The 18,829-nt window shown below is 38.9% G+C and overlaps 1 protein-coding gene across 7 annotated transcripts in view; it reads right to left on the reverse strand.

Moving 5' to 3' along the window:
- RNF144A (ring finger protein 144A) overlaps positions 1-18,829 on the reverse strand; it is a 63,860-nt gene that overhangs the window by 22,037 nt on the left and 22,994 nt on the right. For all 7 annotated transcript variants that reach the window (XM_058834382.1, XM_058834383.1, XM_058834381.1 and 4 more), the window contains one exon: positions 7,733-7,878. In XM_058834382.1, the coding sequence (XP_058690365.1) occupies positions 7,733-7,867 (135 nt within the window). In that variant the 5' untranslated portion in view covers positions 7,868-7,878. The remainder of the gene's footprint in view (positions 1-7,732; positions 7,879-18,829) is intronic.

The following is an 18,829-nucleotide window of genomic DNA, read 5'->3' on the forward strand; positions in this document are numbered from 1 at the left end:
AGAGGGAAGCAATTTGGAAGACCTCTGACAGGTTTCCTGCCTCTATCTTCCCAATACTTGGCCTATTTTAAAGATTTTTTTGTTTGAAATTGCCAAGGGTAAATGCCTCTTTTTCCCCACCATGCTGTCAACATTTAAAGACTCACATCAGCTGTTCTGTAGCCCTGTTATAGACTACATTGTCAGTCTAAACGCAATCACATCATCTTGTGTGTGGATGATGGCCAAACAGGATGAGGGCTGGGAAAGATAAACACAATTCATGTGCTTCCATGTTTGAGGACAAATCATCTGAGCATTCTTTCCTGAGCTGTAAAAATTATTGTTGCCAAGAGTTCTTTTACTCCCAGCAGCTGGGTGATCTTAGCATGAGGACTGGCCGGATCCTGGCAGGAGCAGGCATCACCTATTGCAAATGCTGCTGTAGCTAATTAGTGCAGTGATGGCTGTTGGTTCATCCTGTGGACAGAAGAGCAGACTTCCCTGCATTGGTTCTACCTCTGTCCAAATGCCTTCTGACAGTACACCCAAATATCACAGCAGCCCCTGGTACCTGCTTCTTAACGAATGCGACCAATAACTTGCAGACAAGATGTTCATATCAGCGATGAGGTGCATCTCCCCTCTAAGTCCAGCCTCCAAATCCTCCTCATGAGACTGTATCAGTTTGAGTGCAGGGAACAGCACCATCAGGCCATCAGTCAACAAATGATGAAGTAAGGCAAGATGAAATGTATTATCAAGAATGCAGAAAGAGGAGCCCTGACGACTACTTCAGCTTGAGGAAGGTCAGGACACAGCATTTGAGACACAGCAGTCAATGGCTGGAGAAAGCACAAGCAAGACCAAGCATCCAGAACTAAAAGTACTGGAAAAACAAGTGCCTTTTTCCAGCTGAGTATCTTGAAAGAGGAAGAGAAGGCAACACAGACTTACAGGTGCCTAGCCTTTGAAGTGGTGGGCTCATTTTTTTATATACACACTTATTTATGGCTGTGTACTGTAAAATTTATAGAAGAACAATTTTTCTTCAGCAGAATCAATCACAGCAGTAGACAGCAGAAAATGGCCAAATGAGACAAGGACAATACCTTGTGATACCTCTTCATCTTTGAATAGATGTTTCAAGTGGATGCACACATCAACTTTTTTCATTATGCATTTTTACCCCTTCATTACCTTGCATAAACTTTCTGTTCTCACCTATTTAGGCCTGCTGTTGGTAAAAAACATACAGTAAACTTTACAAAAATAAATTTATTTTAAAATGTCAACATATGTGGGATGAAAATCAAATATTCAGAAGGCAAAAACACAACAAAAAAAATCAGTCTTATATGTTTGAGAAAAGTTTATTCTATTTCAGAACAGAAATAGCAATTGGGAGTGGGAGGAAAATACACCTGCAGCAAACAAAGGGCCTTTCTTTTTCACATGCAAAACTCTGTGCAACCAAAATGAGCTAGGCTTCCCAACACCCTGATGAAGACAGACAACATTAATCTCATTTAGTGACATTACACAGGAGAGGAGAGCTGAAGGCTCTGGATCATGTTTAGTTTTTGCCCAGGGTTACATGGCTCCTGCTTACTAAAGCAAGGAGTTCTGTCATCCCACCACCTACAAGACAAGTGAGAACGCAGCCAGCCATGCAAACTGCTGCGCAAACACACAGTGACCTCTAACCCTGAAGCCTCTACTGACGCATCACATGTCAAGATTAGTAGCAGTTCTCTGCTAAGGCTGGGGTATGTGAGCTCAGGCAGCAAGCTCTAAGCTTTGGTGGTAGGAAACAAGGAAACACTGCAGCTGCTAAGGACCTTGAACTCCATAAAACCTCACAAGCCATTAGGTTTCCCCCTCCCTCCTGTCTCCGAGCAAGCAGGGCAGCTTTGGTAGAGGTGAGGAACAGCTTGGTGTCAGCACAGTGCTGCCCTGCTAAGGTAGGCTGCTTTTGGCAAGCAGAGACCATCTACGCAGGATCAGGAAGGCAGCCAAGCCCACCTGTTTCCAGCCACACCTCTCCTGGTGCCTGACTTGCCCTAGGGGAAGGAGAGGCTGATGCTGCCTCTGCCTCATTTGGAGTGAGGGATAACACTAAACAAATCACTTTTTTTTTCCTGTCCCTCAACTCAGAAGCTCCATGTGTTTCCAGCCATGTATGATAACAAAATAAAATAAAAAAAATAAAGGAGTGCCTGACACCAGTTATAGGCAGGATAATATTTGCCTTGCTGATTATCAGCTTAAAAGAAAGCTCAAATAGCAGAATGATTAGAATTATGCAGATCTGTATAACCAGTCATTATTAAGCTAATTCAGAAATCCTGTTTAAAAAGGGCTACTGATAACAGAAGTCTGTCACTGTCCTATTATCAAGCAACTTGGGATAGAACACAACAAACTAGAGGGACACCTAAAGGTCCAGGTAAGATTAACCAGCTGGCTCAAGCACATAAGGACAAGAATCAGCATATGAGTATCTACAAAGCAGTCTTAGTTTCAAACACCAAAGTTGATCCACATGTCCATATCTGACCAAAAAGAAAGCACAAACATGAAGCAGAAGGCAGGTCTTAACCTTAGTTTTGTTATTTTCTAACTGTTGGTGGCCCTCTCTTTCATGTACCTGACTAGAGTTTCTCCTATCAGTAACAAGGTAGGCTATAGGGCAGAAATCAAATTTTTTCAAAGACAAATTTTCTGTCATGTTTCATATTTCTTCTAGACATTTGCTTGCTTGGACTGCCTATGTGACAGACTTTTGGTTTAAACTTGAGACAGTAAGTAATGAATCTGCTGGTACCAGAATGATCAGTAGTGCATAACATCTTGAAGGGGACTCAGTCTAATGCGAGGTCAAAAGGAGCTTAGCCTGTCTTGAGTAATAGTGGCATCACTGCACTTGGAACACACTGACACATTGATGTATGTATATATATATATACAGTATTTATGTTCACAGATGTACATGCAAACCCTGAATCAGAAAACATTCAAGCAACTAACTGCCTGACTTCCAAGCAAAAAAAAATTCTGTTGTAACTTCAGCACATATACACTTGGTAACACATCTAAGAAACATCCTGTCCATTAAGACACATGTGAATTTCATCACAGATTACAAAATAATCAGAATTTCAGACACGACTTGGATAAAATTGCTCCCTGCTTATCTCCTGTAATCCCCTTAAAAAAGCAAAGGCTAGGCAATAAAAATTCAGTGCAGCAAATGATACAAAAGAAAAATTAAAGAAAAAAAAGGTGCTCTCTGCTTTACTCTGTTTTTCCTTCTCTAAGCATAAAGTTTTCTGAAGAAAACATGAAAAATCAATTACTTTTTCTGAGGCTAACAACTGCTAAGTGACTACCTTAAAATTTAAGATTATTAGCTATGTACTGTGTGCTATTTAAACAGGGAAAAAATTTTATTAAAAGGTGTTTTGGTCCAAAATTGTGTGCTTGGTCCACCAGCACACTTAAGATTGGTCCTATTGCCAACATCATTCTAAGAGAGAGACTGGTTTTCCCCTTGATAATACTCAGAAAAACAAACAAAAAGCTAACAGCAGGTATATTGTTTTTCTATTCTTTAGACTTTTGTTCCTCTGGTACCTCAAGCAATCCAACAATGGATTTGCTTGAGGTACCAGAGAAAATACATTCTTATAACATTCCTAATGGATGAGATATACAAAGCTTGAGAGCTCACAGCATTGTCTGGGCATTAACGATCATACTGATAAAAACGATAATGGAGTATTGTACTAACTGGCAAAATAACACTATGGGAAATTGTAGTGCCTGCCTTATCAGCAGAGGAGTGGCAGTCTGCTGTATTTAATCCATGCACAGCTCTGCCAGAATGCAAATGGAAACAGTGTCCCCATTCTATCTTTCTGAATAGAAATGCTGTGCTACTGTACAAGTGTCAGGAAGAGACAATCCTTCATGGTATCGTTACTACGGCACTTCTGTGACTATGAAGAGTCAAGAGCTGCAGACAGAAATATAGGATTGAGAGACCTGTACATTGATCCAAATGTTGCCAACATACCAGTAGTACTACACTTGAAAGATCTAGTAACACATATTGATGTTGTTTCAGCTAGCTGTGATTTAGACAGAAGGGCCAGAGCTAGTGGTAAAAGCTGTAGCAAAAGTAGTCCTCACACTTACATGGATATCCCTTTGTCTTTTTTGCTCTTATTCCTGGAAACACCATCAGTTATCTCTGTTCATTTACAAAAAAAGAAGCCTGAACAAAACTACATATTGGTCAAACAAGAATATCCAGAGATGAACTGGATCTACTATACATAGACCCCATGCAAAATCTTGAGTCAAAAGGCTATACTTTTTGATTGTTTGGCCATTTACAAAGCACAACTCATATGCAGTGTCCCTGGTGTTTCTGGAAATCATTGCTGAAGGAACACCAGTGGAGGATTCTGCATACATCTGTCACACTCTTCCTTAATGACTGTCAATAGTTAGTCAAACAATCTTGCCAGACTTCTGGGAGTATTTTCTTTAGCAATTTATCAACTCAAAGGCAGAAATTAAGGCATTGGGTTTCAGATGAAGACCTGGGCTGTAACAGATTTATAGCTATTGCCTCTTGCATTTATTGGGATTGATTCTTAACACTTCCCTCACCATCATCAAGGAAAGCAAGGATAGTACTACCTGTTAATTCATAGGAAAGCTTTAGGATAAATAATGTTTTCAGGGCACTTAAATGCCACAGTCTGAAGATCGTAAGTGGCAAAAAAAAGGCAAACTACAAAAATTTCTGTAAACAGGACAAAGCTGAATGAACTACTCAAGACCATCAAATACAAGTAGTAAAAACTGTCTGATGATTCCAGCTGAACAGAGTTCAAAACACAAATTCCATGTCACCAGTCAGATTACTATATCAGCTGTAAGAACAGGTTATCGGTAAAGGTTACATATCTGATCTCTGTAATTGGTTATACCTTTCAAAACAGCAGTAAGAGTCAGCAATCACATTCTAACCAAAAACCAGAAGATCAAGGACGGCAGTAAACATCAGAAGGCACAAGGTAAAGATGAAAAAATATATTTGGTAACCCAGTCTTTCTGCAGCCATGGAAATGTTACTGAAAACTGACATTTAAATATGCTCTGCATTCAAGCACCAGGGAGAAACATGACACTCAGCTGTAAGTACTAGAACAGAACAGTTTTCATGGACCTGTTAGACCAACAGCCTATTACTCTCTTTTTCATGAAGTCATGAAGTTATTTTATATGTTTTTGCATGCTTGAGCAAACATTTCTTTCACAGTAGATCTACCTGCTCCATTGGCTGCCTCCTATATCTAGGAAATCTACTACAAAATCTACTATAAAAAAAATATTTCCATGAAATAAAAATAACTAAAAGTCTTGATCTTAAATATTAAAAACACACACCAAAAAAGCTTTGCTGGAAAGGATTTTCATATTTAATAAGTCACCCAATTCCATGTCTGAGTCTATAACACCGTATCATAAACTGTTGGGAAATTAAAGTCTGAGCATCATGTATCTCACAAGTTATATTCTTACTGATAATACTCCAATTTTCCCTCTGCTGAACCATCATTACCAGGTTCTTGGTGTAATTGCACCCATTGCAAAATTTAATGAACTAAAATTTTAATTTAAATTCAGTATTAGGGATGAAAACTGACTAGTAGTTTCCTCTGTTCCTAAACTAGCAATATCCATTAACTGTGATGATGATGTTCTTTGTCAAATACTACACACATTCTCCAGTGTTTTGTATTTAACTGACAAGATTCTTGTTATTCTGGGTACGCATTTGTACAATATGGTAATGAAAACCTGTTATGTGACTGCAATTATGATACAGTGAAATTAGAATCTGTAATACATTAAATAATTTCCTAGTTACAAGTGTGTGCATGGCTATGCTGGGTACTACTGAAAGGCATTTAAAGAACAATGCAGTCATTAGGCACAGTAAACATGGGATCAAAAAGAAAAGACTGTTTAACTAATTTGATAACCTTCTATGGCAAGGTCACCTGCCTGGAATTAAGAATCAGGCAGTGGATGTAGTTTCCTTGGATTTTAGTAAGACTTTTGATGTTCTTTCTCTCTCAGCACCCTTCTGTACAAGCTGTCCAGCTGTGAAATGAGTTCTGAGTGCAAAACTGGGCTCCAAGGGCTGTAGTGAATGGGACTACATTGTTTGGCTACCAGTCACCACTCTGTTCCTCAGAGCTCAGCTCTAGTGTCAGCTGTGTTCAATATGTTTACCAACTGTTTGGACCCAAGAATCAAATGTACCGTCAGCACATTTGATGAGGATACAAAGCTGGGAACTGCTGCTGATTCTGTTGAGAGTCAAGATGCCTTGCAGAGATCTAGATAAATTGGAGCAGGGAAATAAATAATGGCATGAAATTTAACAAGCTGAATTACCGGATTCTGCACCTGGTATGGAGTAACACCAGGAACAAACATAATTTGAGTGAGGAGTGGCTGGGGAGCAGCCCAGCAGAAAGGGATCTGGGGGTGCTGGGTGACAGCAGGCTCTGTGTGAGCCAGCAGTGCCCAGCAGCCAGCAGGGCAAAGCCCATCCTGGGATCACCAAAAACGGCATCTCCACTTGTTCAAACAAAGTGATTGTCTCACAGTGTTCAGAGTTGGTGCAGCCAACTGGGTGCAGTTCTGGGCCCCACCATTTAAGAAGGATGTCAAGGTCCTTGGGTGCATCTCCAGAGGACAAGCAAGCTGGTGAAATGGCTGGAAGGAGTGTCCTGTGAGGAGCAGCTGAGAACCTTAGGTTTGTCTAGTTTGGAGAGAATGAGACTGAGAATGAAACTGAGGAGCAACCTCATTGCTCTCTAAAGCTTCTTGAGTGAGGAAAGTAGAAAGGGAGGTGCTGAGCTCTTCTCCCTAGTATCCATTGAAAAGACACATGAGAAAGGTTCAAAGCTGCACCAAGAAAGGTTCAGACTGGACATAAGAAAGCATTTATTTACAGAGAGGGTGACAAAACACTGGAACAGGCTTCCTAGAGCAGTGTTTATGAGGTATTTGGACAATGCCTTTTAACACCATGCCTTAGCTTTTGATGAGCCATGAAGTGGCCAGGCAACTGGACCACAGATCACGGTTGAAGTGATCCCTTTCAACTGAGAGACTATTCTCTTCTAAAGTTAAAAAAATAAATAAATAAATCAACAGGGGGAAAAAAAAAAACCAAACCAAACCACAAACACCTCAGCACCCAACAAAAACCCAATCAATCATAAAACCACCCCCAACAGTCTGTGATACTCAATTAATTGTTGGCATGACTCCACCAAGGTCTCTAACATTTCTGAAAGAAAGTGAAGATTTTGTCAGCCCTCCCATTCAAGTCCAACTCATTAGATGTTTTTATAAGATATGTAAGGGGCACCAAAACCACCCCCAGATGCAAGCCACTGATAGATAAAAAGGAAAGTGTGAATAACCTTGGTAAGGTGATAACTATACAGTATATTGAAGTGCTGAATAATTTATTTTCTTTTTATTACAGGAAAACAAAGGTTTACTTCCTAGCTTTTGTGTCAAGTACACAGCAACAGTATTTATTTCCACCGCAAGATCAATACTTCAGGGTGAGTCCCACCCAGCAGAAACACACTGTTAGTGTAGTTAAACCTATGTCTTGTTTTTTTATGTCTAATAAAGAACACAAACTCACCAGGGTACAGAAGATGCATTGGCATTGTGCTATTGTTGTCATCTGTTCCACAGGGTATTCACCAAGGCAGAGCTTACAGGACACTAATGGGTCAAGTACCAAGTCCCAGGTAGGCCTGTATCTTGCTGTAGTCATTGCAGAGCAGTCTGAAGAACAGCAAAAAAATTAAAGACACTCAATTATTTCCTTATATTGATACACAGTACATTTCTGCCATTGGGAATCACATTGTCAGCTATTGCCTGTTGGGTTTGTTTTTTCCCATGACCTAACTAACCAGCAATAGTTAACTGAACAGTGCACTTGCATTCCCTTTTATATCCCCTGCCTGACAGAACTTGCATACAGAATGAAGAAGGAAAAATAACCCCACACATAATACACTAAACATATGAAAGCAAGCAGGAATACTCTTAGGTCATAGGCTTTTGTCACACATTATAAATGCAAAAATCTCACTTCCAATTCCTGTGATTTTCATCACTAGTTACAAGATTTCTCTCACCAACATTGAAATTTACTCATGACATTCCTTAACTTCAGCCACCCAGGAAAGACTCAAAAGGTCTTTCATAAGCCAGGCATTTATTATGCCCTTTTCCAGTATCATGATATTTCAACTTACAGAGCCAGATATTTTTGTTCCCAGGGGCACAACAGATCAATCAGTTGGCTGTTAATTTTAGCAAGAACAATAAATATTTTGAGTACACTGCAAGTTTTAGCCTGGATTTTCCTCCAACCCTTTCAATATGCTGAGAGCACAACTTTGTTGTAGCAACAACCGACTGGGGTAAATAAGAGCACAAAGTAAGCTATAAGAAAAAGCCATAATAACCTATATATCACCCTCAAGACAGTGATAGGATAGGATCATGTGCAGGATCTTTATCCTAGGCTTCAGGGCCCAGATGGTGTGTTGTCAACTGACTAAGCAGAAGGAAAATCTTGCACATAAGAAATGTATTCCCACAAAGAGGAAAGCTAATTTATGAATTTTACATGAAGAAAAACAAAACAAAAACCCACACACTCCCCCAAAACATCTAGGGCAACTTATGGAGTATATCAAATCTTAACAACATATTTACTAGTAATGTTTTACCACTGTGACATTGACCTTCCAAGCATAGAAAATTCACATCACAAGCTGCTGAGAGGTTCACGTTATCATGCCTTCCTCATTCCCAAAATTAGGTGGTTCTTTACCATCGTCACACCTGCAGTTATGCTACTCAAATAATGGTTACAGTTTATTTCAATTTTGTTTTCTTTTTTTTTCTCATTTTTTCCCCCCTGCCTCCACTACCCCTCGCAGAAACTATTAATTTTTAAGTCATACATGTGAACTTTGCAGGACTTCCAGAACTGCAACAAACTAATGCTTGCTAGACCAGATTTAGGCAGATGCTCAAGAGAAACGTGTTTTTTGCCCCCCAAGAAATCACATGCCGGCTTCACAAACATTTATTTGAAATCCAAGTCTTTGACATTCAATTAATTTCGGGCATAACTCCACCAAGGTCCCTAACATCTCTGAAACAAAGTGAAGATTTTGTCAGCCCTCCCATTCAAGTCAAACTCATCAGAAGATGCTTTTTATGATGTACATAAGTACCACCAAAAGATTTTTTTCTAGTGCAGTCAACCAGGAGAAGCAGGGGGAGAATAAAGGTTAAGCAACCCCATTTCCAGGGCTGCTCTAGAGCACTTCCTCTAAAAGCCCACACACAAAACTCCCACATGGTTTCAAAGGAAACAGATGGAACAGCCCCACAGAACACTACATGAATAATGGCTCCACCTCACAAAATACAATTTGTGTTATGTAATCTTTTCGTAGACCTCAATGTGAAAGTCTGACAGTGATATAAATGAAGCCCTGTGATTCCTAAGACTACTAGACTGCTTTTTTACTTCACCACTACCTTTTAATTTCACACAAATTACTAGCAAAACCAATTTTTTTTTTCTTCCAAACTTTGGTTTATCTGACATTTACAAATTCATGAGGTATTTGAGAAGTAGTGACCAAACACATCTAAATTGCCTATTTTTATTTTTTTTTTTTGCTTGTTTTTCCTAATTTGTTTGGCCTGCCTAGTTTATTGCACATCTGATAGTTGCAGTTGCAAGTAGATGAAACTAGGGAATGAACAACACAGGACAGATTCATGTTAAGGATGCACTTGCATACATCAGGCAGACCAAAATCACAGCAAATTTTATGGCTAAGATGTAGAATCTGACAATTCAGACAAAAGATCACCAAGCATATGACATGGCTCAATTCAGAAAAAAATAAAATTTAGATATACATATTCTGTGTTGGTCAATAAGTGACAACAAAGGGAAAATATCAAGCTTTCAGCCCCAAGGCTTAGCCTAGTTTCTAGGTTATTCAACAGAGGCTTACTGGTATCACTGAGGTAATTTCACTTTTGCAGAACAACTATACTGCAAAAACACCTCACTGGAAAATATTTCTTCTGTTTGTCTTCTGCAAAGCAAGAATGAATCAAAGTAAAATGCCTTTCAAGCTGGCTTTCAACAGACCAGCAGAAACTAGCTGCCCCATACAGCTGGCATGTAATCCATGCTGAATTCAGCCATGGTGGTAACTGAGCAAAATCTGAATTCGGCCTCAAATGGTAGCAGAGCCATTTGCTCTCCTCTCCTTGCCAAACACCTTTTAATAAAGAAATTTTACATTCATTATGGGGCAAGGGGAGGACACAATGTCACTGGTTCCATTAAAATAAGGGCCAAGAAATTTGCCACCTAGCCTAAAAAAGCTTGTACAAAAAGCCTCCACACTCCAGCAGATCATTTCTCCTGGATACCCCTGCAAAGGAACAGAGAATGAAGCTTTTCAAACATGGACTAGGCCTTGTTTCATGATCATCTAGCACACTGCTGCAACTAAATAATAAACTTCTATGTTTACATTACAATGCTTAAAAAAGCTTAAAAAATAAAGCATAAAACCAAACAACAAACTTGTAAGAGAAAAGCAAAAAAAAAACCAAAACACCTTCTGTCAAAACCAGATTTAAACTCCTACTGTTCCACAGCTGTGGCCTCTTATGGCTTCAGATTGCATTTTCATGCTTTCTAGTGATGTGCAATACTTCAGCAAGAATGCTAAGTAATTACAAGAAAAACAAGGTAACTAAAAGGATTTCTAGAGGAACAAGATATTGAAAAGCATCTTGGTGTGTTATTATGTTGAATGACAGCACTAGTTACACAAACAGCCAGTAGAAAATGTTGCCCCATGGTACTAGGAGGTCCCAAGAAATACAGCAAGTGAAGGTACAGAACTACAGTTCAATTGACCTTAGCACACTAAATATATAGTTCACTGGAGACTGTATTGCTTGCCAAACAGTCCAAACATCAATATTGACAGCAGATACACCAATCAGACTTAGAGACACAGAAAACCAAAAGAGAAGTTGGTCATCAGTTCAGATTCCCAATTCTATTGCAGTCAAGGTCAGTCTCCTTTATGCATTTTTGCTGACTGTGGTCCATATCTGGTAATACTGAATTTGTAAGATATTTGGTAAGACAGCACAGGATTTTCTGAGACAACATCCCAAAGCAAACTGGAAGTCAGAAGCATAGGAAATAGCATATATAAGAGTTTGCTTGGCGCAGTCTTATAATAAATAATTAACAACTTGACTAATGACTTTAATTCTTCAGTCATGTGCATGTCCACACTGAAAGGGAGCCTCTGCATAAAGAGAAAGAAGTGACTGAAGTTTTCTTACTTTACTTACTTACTGTCTTTAACATATGTGAATGTGACTCTTAGGCATTCCCAGAGATGTACATGGAATGAAAAGGAAACTTTCATTATTTCTGAAGAACAATTAATGAATTAAGTGAACATCAACTGTATTTCTGAACAGCAATCCCTCAGTTTTTGGTCCACCTACACAGACTACATTTTCCAGTGAGAACAAGTGGCTGATTACCTCTGGTAAGTCAAGAATAGAACAATTCTTTTTAGGCCTCAAAGAGTTGCAGAAAACAGTGAAGCATAAATACTGCAAAAACTTCTATGAAAGCAGGAAATAATGCAACTTTCTTATATACCAGCCATTCAAGAAATCCTAAAACAATATGATTTTTCTTATTGCATGCCAGTCAACTATTTCACAGTGTACATTTAAACTGCAATTGCATCATCAACACTTAGGATACATGACTGCCTATGTGAGAAGAGTGACTAGAAAATAGGGCTGAATAGAAGTCACATGCAGCACACTAGCTAGTGGGTCTTTTCCACCAAGCAAGACTCCAAATAGAGATTTCAGCAGAATCCCATTTTCAGCTTTAGGTTGGGGATGAATTTAATTTCTAAATTAAGGGCTTCAGTCCCCTCTCCTACCAGACAGATAGTTTGTCAGGTACACATAAGTCATCTGCCTTAAGGAGTTAATCTGAATTTATTGACATGATGAAAAGCAGCTCTTTTAGAAATCAAAGGAAGGGACTTATATGGGATTTAAAATTTGGTCTCAATCTTCATGTCCCTCTTTATCAAAATAACTCTAATTAAAGTAACACAGCCTACTAGATGAAATCAGACATCTGCTACAGTACAGTTTTAGTACTGTGTATATGTACTTATAGATTAAAAAAGTATATAATATAGACTACATTTCCTCCTATATAAAGTCAAACACATCTGTCAGTACAACTGTATTTATTTAATATATCAAGTATGTTTCTATACTATATATTTTTACAACTAATATTTATAACAATATAAATCTATACAAAAACCTACAGATTTTTACTTACAAGAAGTAAGAAGCTCACAAATGTCTCAAGTGCAGTCATCTGCAGAAAGGCTACTCCACTGCACCCTGGAACTGGCACTGCCTGCCACATCTTTTCAGTCAATATTTTTGACTTTGAGCCTTCCTCTGCAGCCACAGCTGTGGCTCATCACACATGATCCCACACCTATGGGCTGTAGGCAGCAGGGACTATATCCTCCATGATCCAGGTTAGTGGCTAAGGACATTAGAGCTTGCATTATTTGCCATCCCCTCTGTCAGAGCTGGAACTTGATGCCATTTTTCATTGTTCCTAGGCTTTTGCAAAGATCCTCAGAAGGATCATATGAAAGAAGCCTGCATGACATAATTGACCTTTGCAGGCAAACCATACTTTGCAACTGCTTTGTATTGGTGGCACCAGTTTTTATTATGCAACTATATTACAGATAAGGTCATTTTAAAGTCACTTTATTAAACAAATTAATTATTACACCCACCCACCAGGTAGATCTTACAATAACACAAACTGGCAGACAGACTTAGTATGTCTCACTTATCAATCTCAGTTAGTTACTGGCATCTATCATTGCAGTAACTGTGTCTCCAAGTCTTCATCTTCACAGAAGTAACTGCCTAGTAAAGCAGAATTAGCTCTCTGATATGTGTCAGTCACACTAACACAAGACTGATTTACATGGATGTTTAGAGATGACTAACTTCAGAGTTTTGATGCCTGCCTTCCTTAGGTTCTTAAATTCTGTCAACCTGTCAAATGCCTACCTAAGTCTCCAGGCTCACTTATAAATCTGATCCACAATCAACTGAACAAGTCTAGCAGATAGGTATCAGCCCTTGAATTCCAGACAATCCCAGTCACTAAAGCCACATTTTTTATTCCAGCAGTATAACAGGCTGCTGTTTATAGGCATAACTTATTTCAACATGTAGAAAACATAAAAAAAAAAAGCTTCAACTTAGTCTAAGTACAAGTGTCATGTCAACACATTGTCTACTGTGAACTCTTCAGACCTAGCCTTTAAGTCCCTACACAGACTAACCACCAACTTCAACCTCTCCAGGTTCTCATCTTCAAGCTATTCCAGGGCCCAAGCCCAGAAGAAACAAAAGACCATGCATAAGCTTTAGAACACTGTTAGCAACTTCAGTCTCCTAGACAATAAAGCAAATGGGAAACAAGCTCTTACTTTGAGTTGAAACAAAAATTCCAGGGACTTCAGTCCACTCATGAATAGCCACTATGTTTCTCTGCTTTACCACCCTGACTGAAAAAATCCTAATATATATATAAAACATATATATATAATATATATGTACATATATATGTATATACGTATATATACATGTGTGTACAGACACACATGTATAAAGATTATACTGAAACATTCAAATACCAAGAAAAAGAAGAAACAATGTGTCTTTTTACTGATAAAAGGTATTATTTTACTGATAAAAGTAACGCCGAGTATAAAAGAAATGCAGTGGATTACTTCAGGGACAAATCACTGTTAGGGTTTGTTAAAAGAAAAAAAAAAAAAAAAAAACCCACACCAATTTCTTTGCTAAATACCTGACTACATTTTTCTTGTTTCTTTTCTAGAGAAATTAGAGTATGATATACAGCAGCCACCCCTGTCAAAACCTTAGACAATGTGGTTTGATTACTGCACAGACCATGAAGATTTTAAAGATTAGAAAAGCAATGGACAGTTTCTAGATCTATGGATATGAGAATACTGCCTATCAAATACATGGGCGGGTAGAGAGGAAAAGATATTACGGCGACACAGAAAACAAGATATTGTTAAAACTCCTCCTTCAAAAGAATACTACAAATAAACACGCCATAAGTTGTCCATGCAAAAGTGCCCCAGAAAGCTAGATCCTTGCACATAGTCCAAAAAATACAGCCACTGAATGTGACAGAGCCAAAGACTTTCCTGACCTTGCATTTTCTTCTGTTTGTCAACCAGCACTGGTGCCACTGTGGCTTCTTGTAGCACTGCCAAACAGCAGCAACCTGAAATAAACTGGGTGAGGCTGCTATTCAGATCCTGTAGGCCAGGGCAAAAACATTTAAAACAAAAAAAGAAAATCACTTATCTTCATCTGAAAGAAACTGCAGATGGGAAAGGCAAACTGGCAGAAGGGAAAGAACTGGAAGAGTCAAAGGTAACAAAAAAGAAATTTAATAGAAAGAAAAATGGTGTGATAAGACACTAGGTAACATAGGAAAGACAAGAAAAATCTGGAGAAAATAGCTGAAACAGATCAACTTCCCAGCTCTTCCCAGAAGTAATGTACTTTGTTATACAGAATAAAATAACGATTGAAGTGGAATCCCATTGCAGTATGACCCAAACATTCAATATTCCCAAAAGATTACATGAACAAAAGGACAGGTGTGTAACTACTAAAGAACACTGCTCAGAATTCACGTGTGTAATCAATGTTTGCTAGCCAAGAGATTATAAAAGCATTGGACCAGCAGCAGATGACCTCAGACAAAAGCTGGGAAGTCCTTGCACCATGCCATTTCCTAGTAGTGGAGTCCCAGATCCTCTGCTACCTCAGAGCACTCTCAGCAGCCAGAGGCACAAGGCTTAAGATAATTTGAAACAGTGAGGTCAAGATGAAATGCATTTTAAAAGCATCGTCATCTCTGCCTGATGGCAAAACTACTTCCCACATAATATGGGAGAAAAGCATGGACACTGTAGAACCGGTTTATCAGCTGGATCTAAAACTGGCACGAGTACAACACATTTTGGTCTGGAGAGAACAAGCCTGCCTGTCTCATTTTCTTGTATTAAGAGTCATGAACCTACTAGATACTTATTAGAAGCTTCCATAAAATTTACTGCAGTGAACCACTGCCTTTGAATAGTGGGGCAAACACCAAGGCGTGATCTGTGAATTACTGTGGCAGTAATTCCTATATGCAAGTGTGTGAGGCCACAGGTTAAATCTTTAACAGTCAAAATGTTTAGGCTCTGAGTATTTTAGAGAAGGGAGTATCAGCTGCACACAAAGAGGTCTTAAAGTGAGGCAAGATGAAGCCAACCTAAAAGAGACAGATCTTAAAGTCAGTTGTAACCTAAGCACAACTGCAAAAACACCCAAACACTATCTAGCGGTCAGAAGTGACTCAAGACCAAATAATGTCCTAGCTGGTAAAGACCACAGTAATAAGAATGGCACAGACAATTCCACTGCTCTCTAGAGAAGCACCTTATTATTTGCCAGAAATTCCTAGACCACCCACTCAAAAACAACTGCTTTGATATGTCTTTCCTCCCATCCCTTACATTGCTCCATGTTTTTATTTTCTCTTCCCCAACTCTTTTCCCCTCCACCCACTTTCTTGTTTCCTCCTATTCTTTCCATCCTCTCTGCTTACATGAATTGATGAATTAGTGCACTCTGGGCTGTCTTCACATGAGCAATAAATCAGTAACGAACAGCTTGAAGCTTTGACATACCACAAAGTTTTCCTTCTCCACAGGTGACTCAGAAAAGTAAGAGCTATGTTTACACAAAGTCCAAATAACAGCAAGTTTGAGCTCTGTAAGACCTTTCTTTCTGAGAGGAAAGAGAAAAGCCTCAGAAGCTTAAAGCTAGAAACCACATTTAAAGTTATGCAAAGTTATTGTGAAACTGAAAATAAGAGAAAGGGAAATGGAGCCCTAGTTCTGAGACATTTGGACACCTCTCAAAAGGAAATCAAAACTGTTCTTTTACTTGCAACTATGACAAAATGCATGCTTAGGGCAAGCTGTACTTCCATTGTGCTTTGCAAGTGTCAGATGAGGAAGAGAGTACATGGGATTGAAAAACCCACCACAAACCATCTCAAGGTATCACTTGCCTACTTAACAGTGGAGCTCAGGTTTGAACAGCTCAAACACTGAAAAAACTGATACAGCCTGCTCAGTACATCCTGCAGACAGGATCTAGTCTGATCAACACTAGCTGCTACTCACTGTTTTTCTTACTAGTGGTCCTAAATTTAAAAATAGATAAGAGAACAAAATATTTTTATCATTATTCATATCATCTGATGCTTTACATGATAAAAAATACAATTATCAACTAGGATATTTTACAACAAATCTCTGGCCTAACAAACTTGATGACTCTGGATTCAAATCTCTTTCTGCACAGTTCAAATCCAATTGATTATTCCCCAGCATCCCCCTAGAAGTTTTGTCTTTTTATCTCCTGTTGTTCTAATTTCCTCCTGCTTGAAGCAGTCTGCCCTCTTCCCATCATATCTGTAGCAAAATCCAGTTCTTCACTCTCACTGTCCTACTAGGCAACTGGCTGCTCCTTTCCTCTCTAGGAAAGGGGCATTTTGCCTTTAAGCACGTGTTACAAAATTTAATTATATTTTTGTCTGTGTTAATATCTCAACCATGCTACCTATATTCATCAAGTGATGTTTGCTTCCAAGTTTCATCTCACACATCCAAAATTCCATGTTCCAACTATGTATCTCCATGCCTTTTTTGTCCATGATTAGGGACAGACGCTTAGTTTCTCTCTAAGTGGTCAAGTGATTTAGCACAGGCCTTGCAAGACCTTCAACAAGGTCTTGCACAATCAATCAAAGGAAACAAGGTCTTGCAAACACAATCAAAGGAAAGTTCTTATGCCAGTGTGAACCACTAAGATTGCATGCACCAAAAAAATTAAAAATAAAAAAATCTGATGGTTAGATCACCTGAGTTATATAGAACAACTCTTTGAGTTATTCTCAGAGAAATAACCTCTTTGCTCCCAAACTTACTGCTTAATTGAGCAGCTCATGCAGCTTAGTCAGAGAGACACATCAGCTGGTACCTACCACACCACATGGGCTGAGCAGAGGATGGGGAGATGAGCAGTGCATCAGCTGCCTGAATACATTTTCCTGTACTTCTCCCTCTGCAGAGAATCAGCCTGTAACAGCATTCTCAGAGGTGTCATGTAGTAGTCTCAACATTAGCCCCAGCTCTAATCCTTCACAGTAGTATTATTGTTGCACAGTAATGCTTGCAGCTTTGTTGCTGTTTTTCTCTCTCCCCATCTAAAAACAACATTTGCAGTACAACACACATATATAACCCTTGTTTACTGTAGAAAGCAGCAGCACATGGCAGAGACCGTGCCTAACCTCTATGCAACCACACAGGCAGAGATACCAAAACCAAAGGCTGAAGTACAGAGGACATGTAGAGATAACTGAAAGCGTAACAGGGAAGAAACAAAGAGCACAGAATCACCGCAGTGATGGAAATACTCCCTTCAGGGCTCCCCTTGTCTAGATAAATACAGTAAGTTACAGACCTCTTGATTTTGGGAACTCATGCAGAGAAATGCTGTTGGGATTTCCTCTGCACCACCTTGTGCACTTGAGGACAGCTCAAAAATCAATAGGTGTTGGTCTCTGTTCTATTAGTTCTAGTTTACATTTAGCTTTCTCCTTGTACTCATGAATAATTGTAGTAAATGAAGATTAAAAATTAAATTTTGGCACCTGAACTACAGTTTCCTTCCTCATTTACAACAAAATGTTAAGAACAAGCTACTGGAAGTTCTACATTGGCAAATCACTTTCCCTACCATTTAATTAATTTAGTAAGGACAAGAGGCAGTGGGCAGAAACTGATGCAAAGAAGGTTCCACCTGAATATTAGGAAGAACTTCTTTACCGTGGAGGTAAATGCACAGGAACAGGTTTCCCAGAGAGCTTGTGTAATTGTGTTATATTATTCCTCACTGGAGAAATTCAATAACTGAACACAAACCATGTGCTGCAGGATAACCCTGCTGGAGCAGGGAGGTTGGACTGGATGATCCCCTGTAGTCCCTTCCAACCTGACCCACTCTGTGATTCTGACCTTTGGGATTTTTAATCTTTATTATTATGGAATATATTTGTCTTTTGAGTTACACAAACAGAACAGATGTCAAAAATTATTCAAGGAATATACCAATAGAATAAGCTACCAAAATTAATTTAAATAAAGCTTTTTCTAACATGGTGTCAGCAAAATCAATTTGAATTGTAATAGAAATATAAATAAAAAAGGATGCTGCCTACATGTCACTGTATTGCTATGAAGAGAAAGCTGAAGGTACTTAAGTCAACCCCCTCACACCTTCTACATACTCCCATAATTCATCCAGTTAGAGGGAACACCTCAGGTACCATTGATATGCAAGCATTAACACCTAGTGCACCAGAGTACTTAACTCTGCTGTAGGTTGCAGTGAATGTGACCGCCTACTCAAGAGA

The sequence above is a fragment of the Poecile atricapillus genome, chromosome 3, assembly GCF_030490865.1.
Source record: "Poecile atricapillus isolate bPoeAtr1 chromosome 3, bPoeAtr1.hap1, whole genome shotgun sequence".
Taxonomy (NCBI): Eukaryota; Metazoa; Chordata; class Aves; order Passeriformes; family Paridae; genus Poecile; species Poecile atricapillus.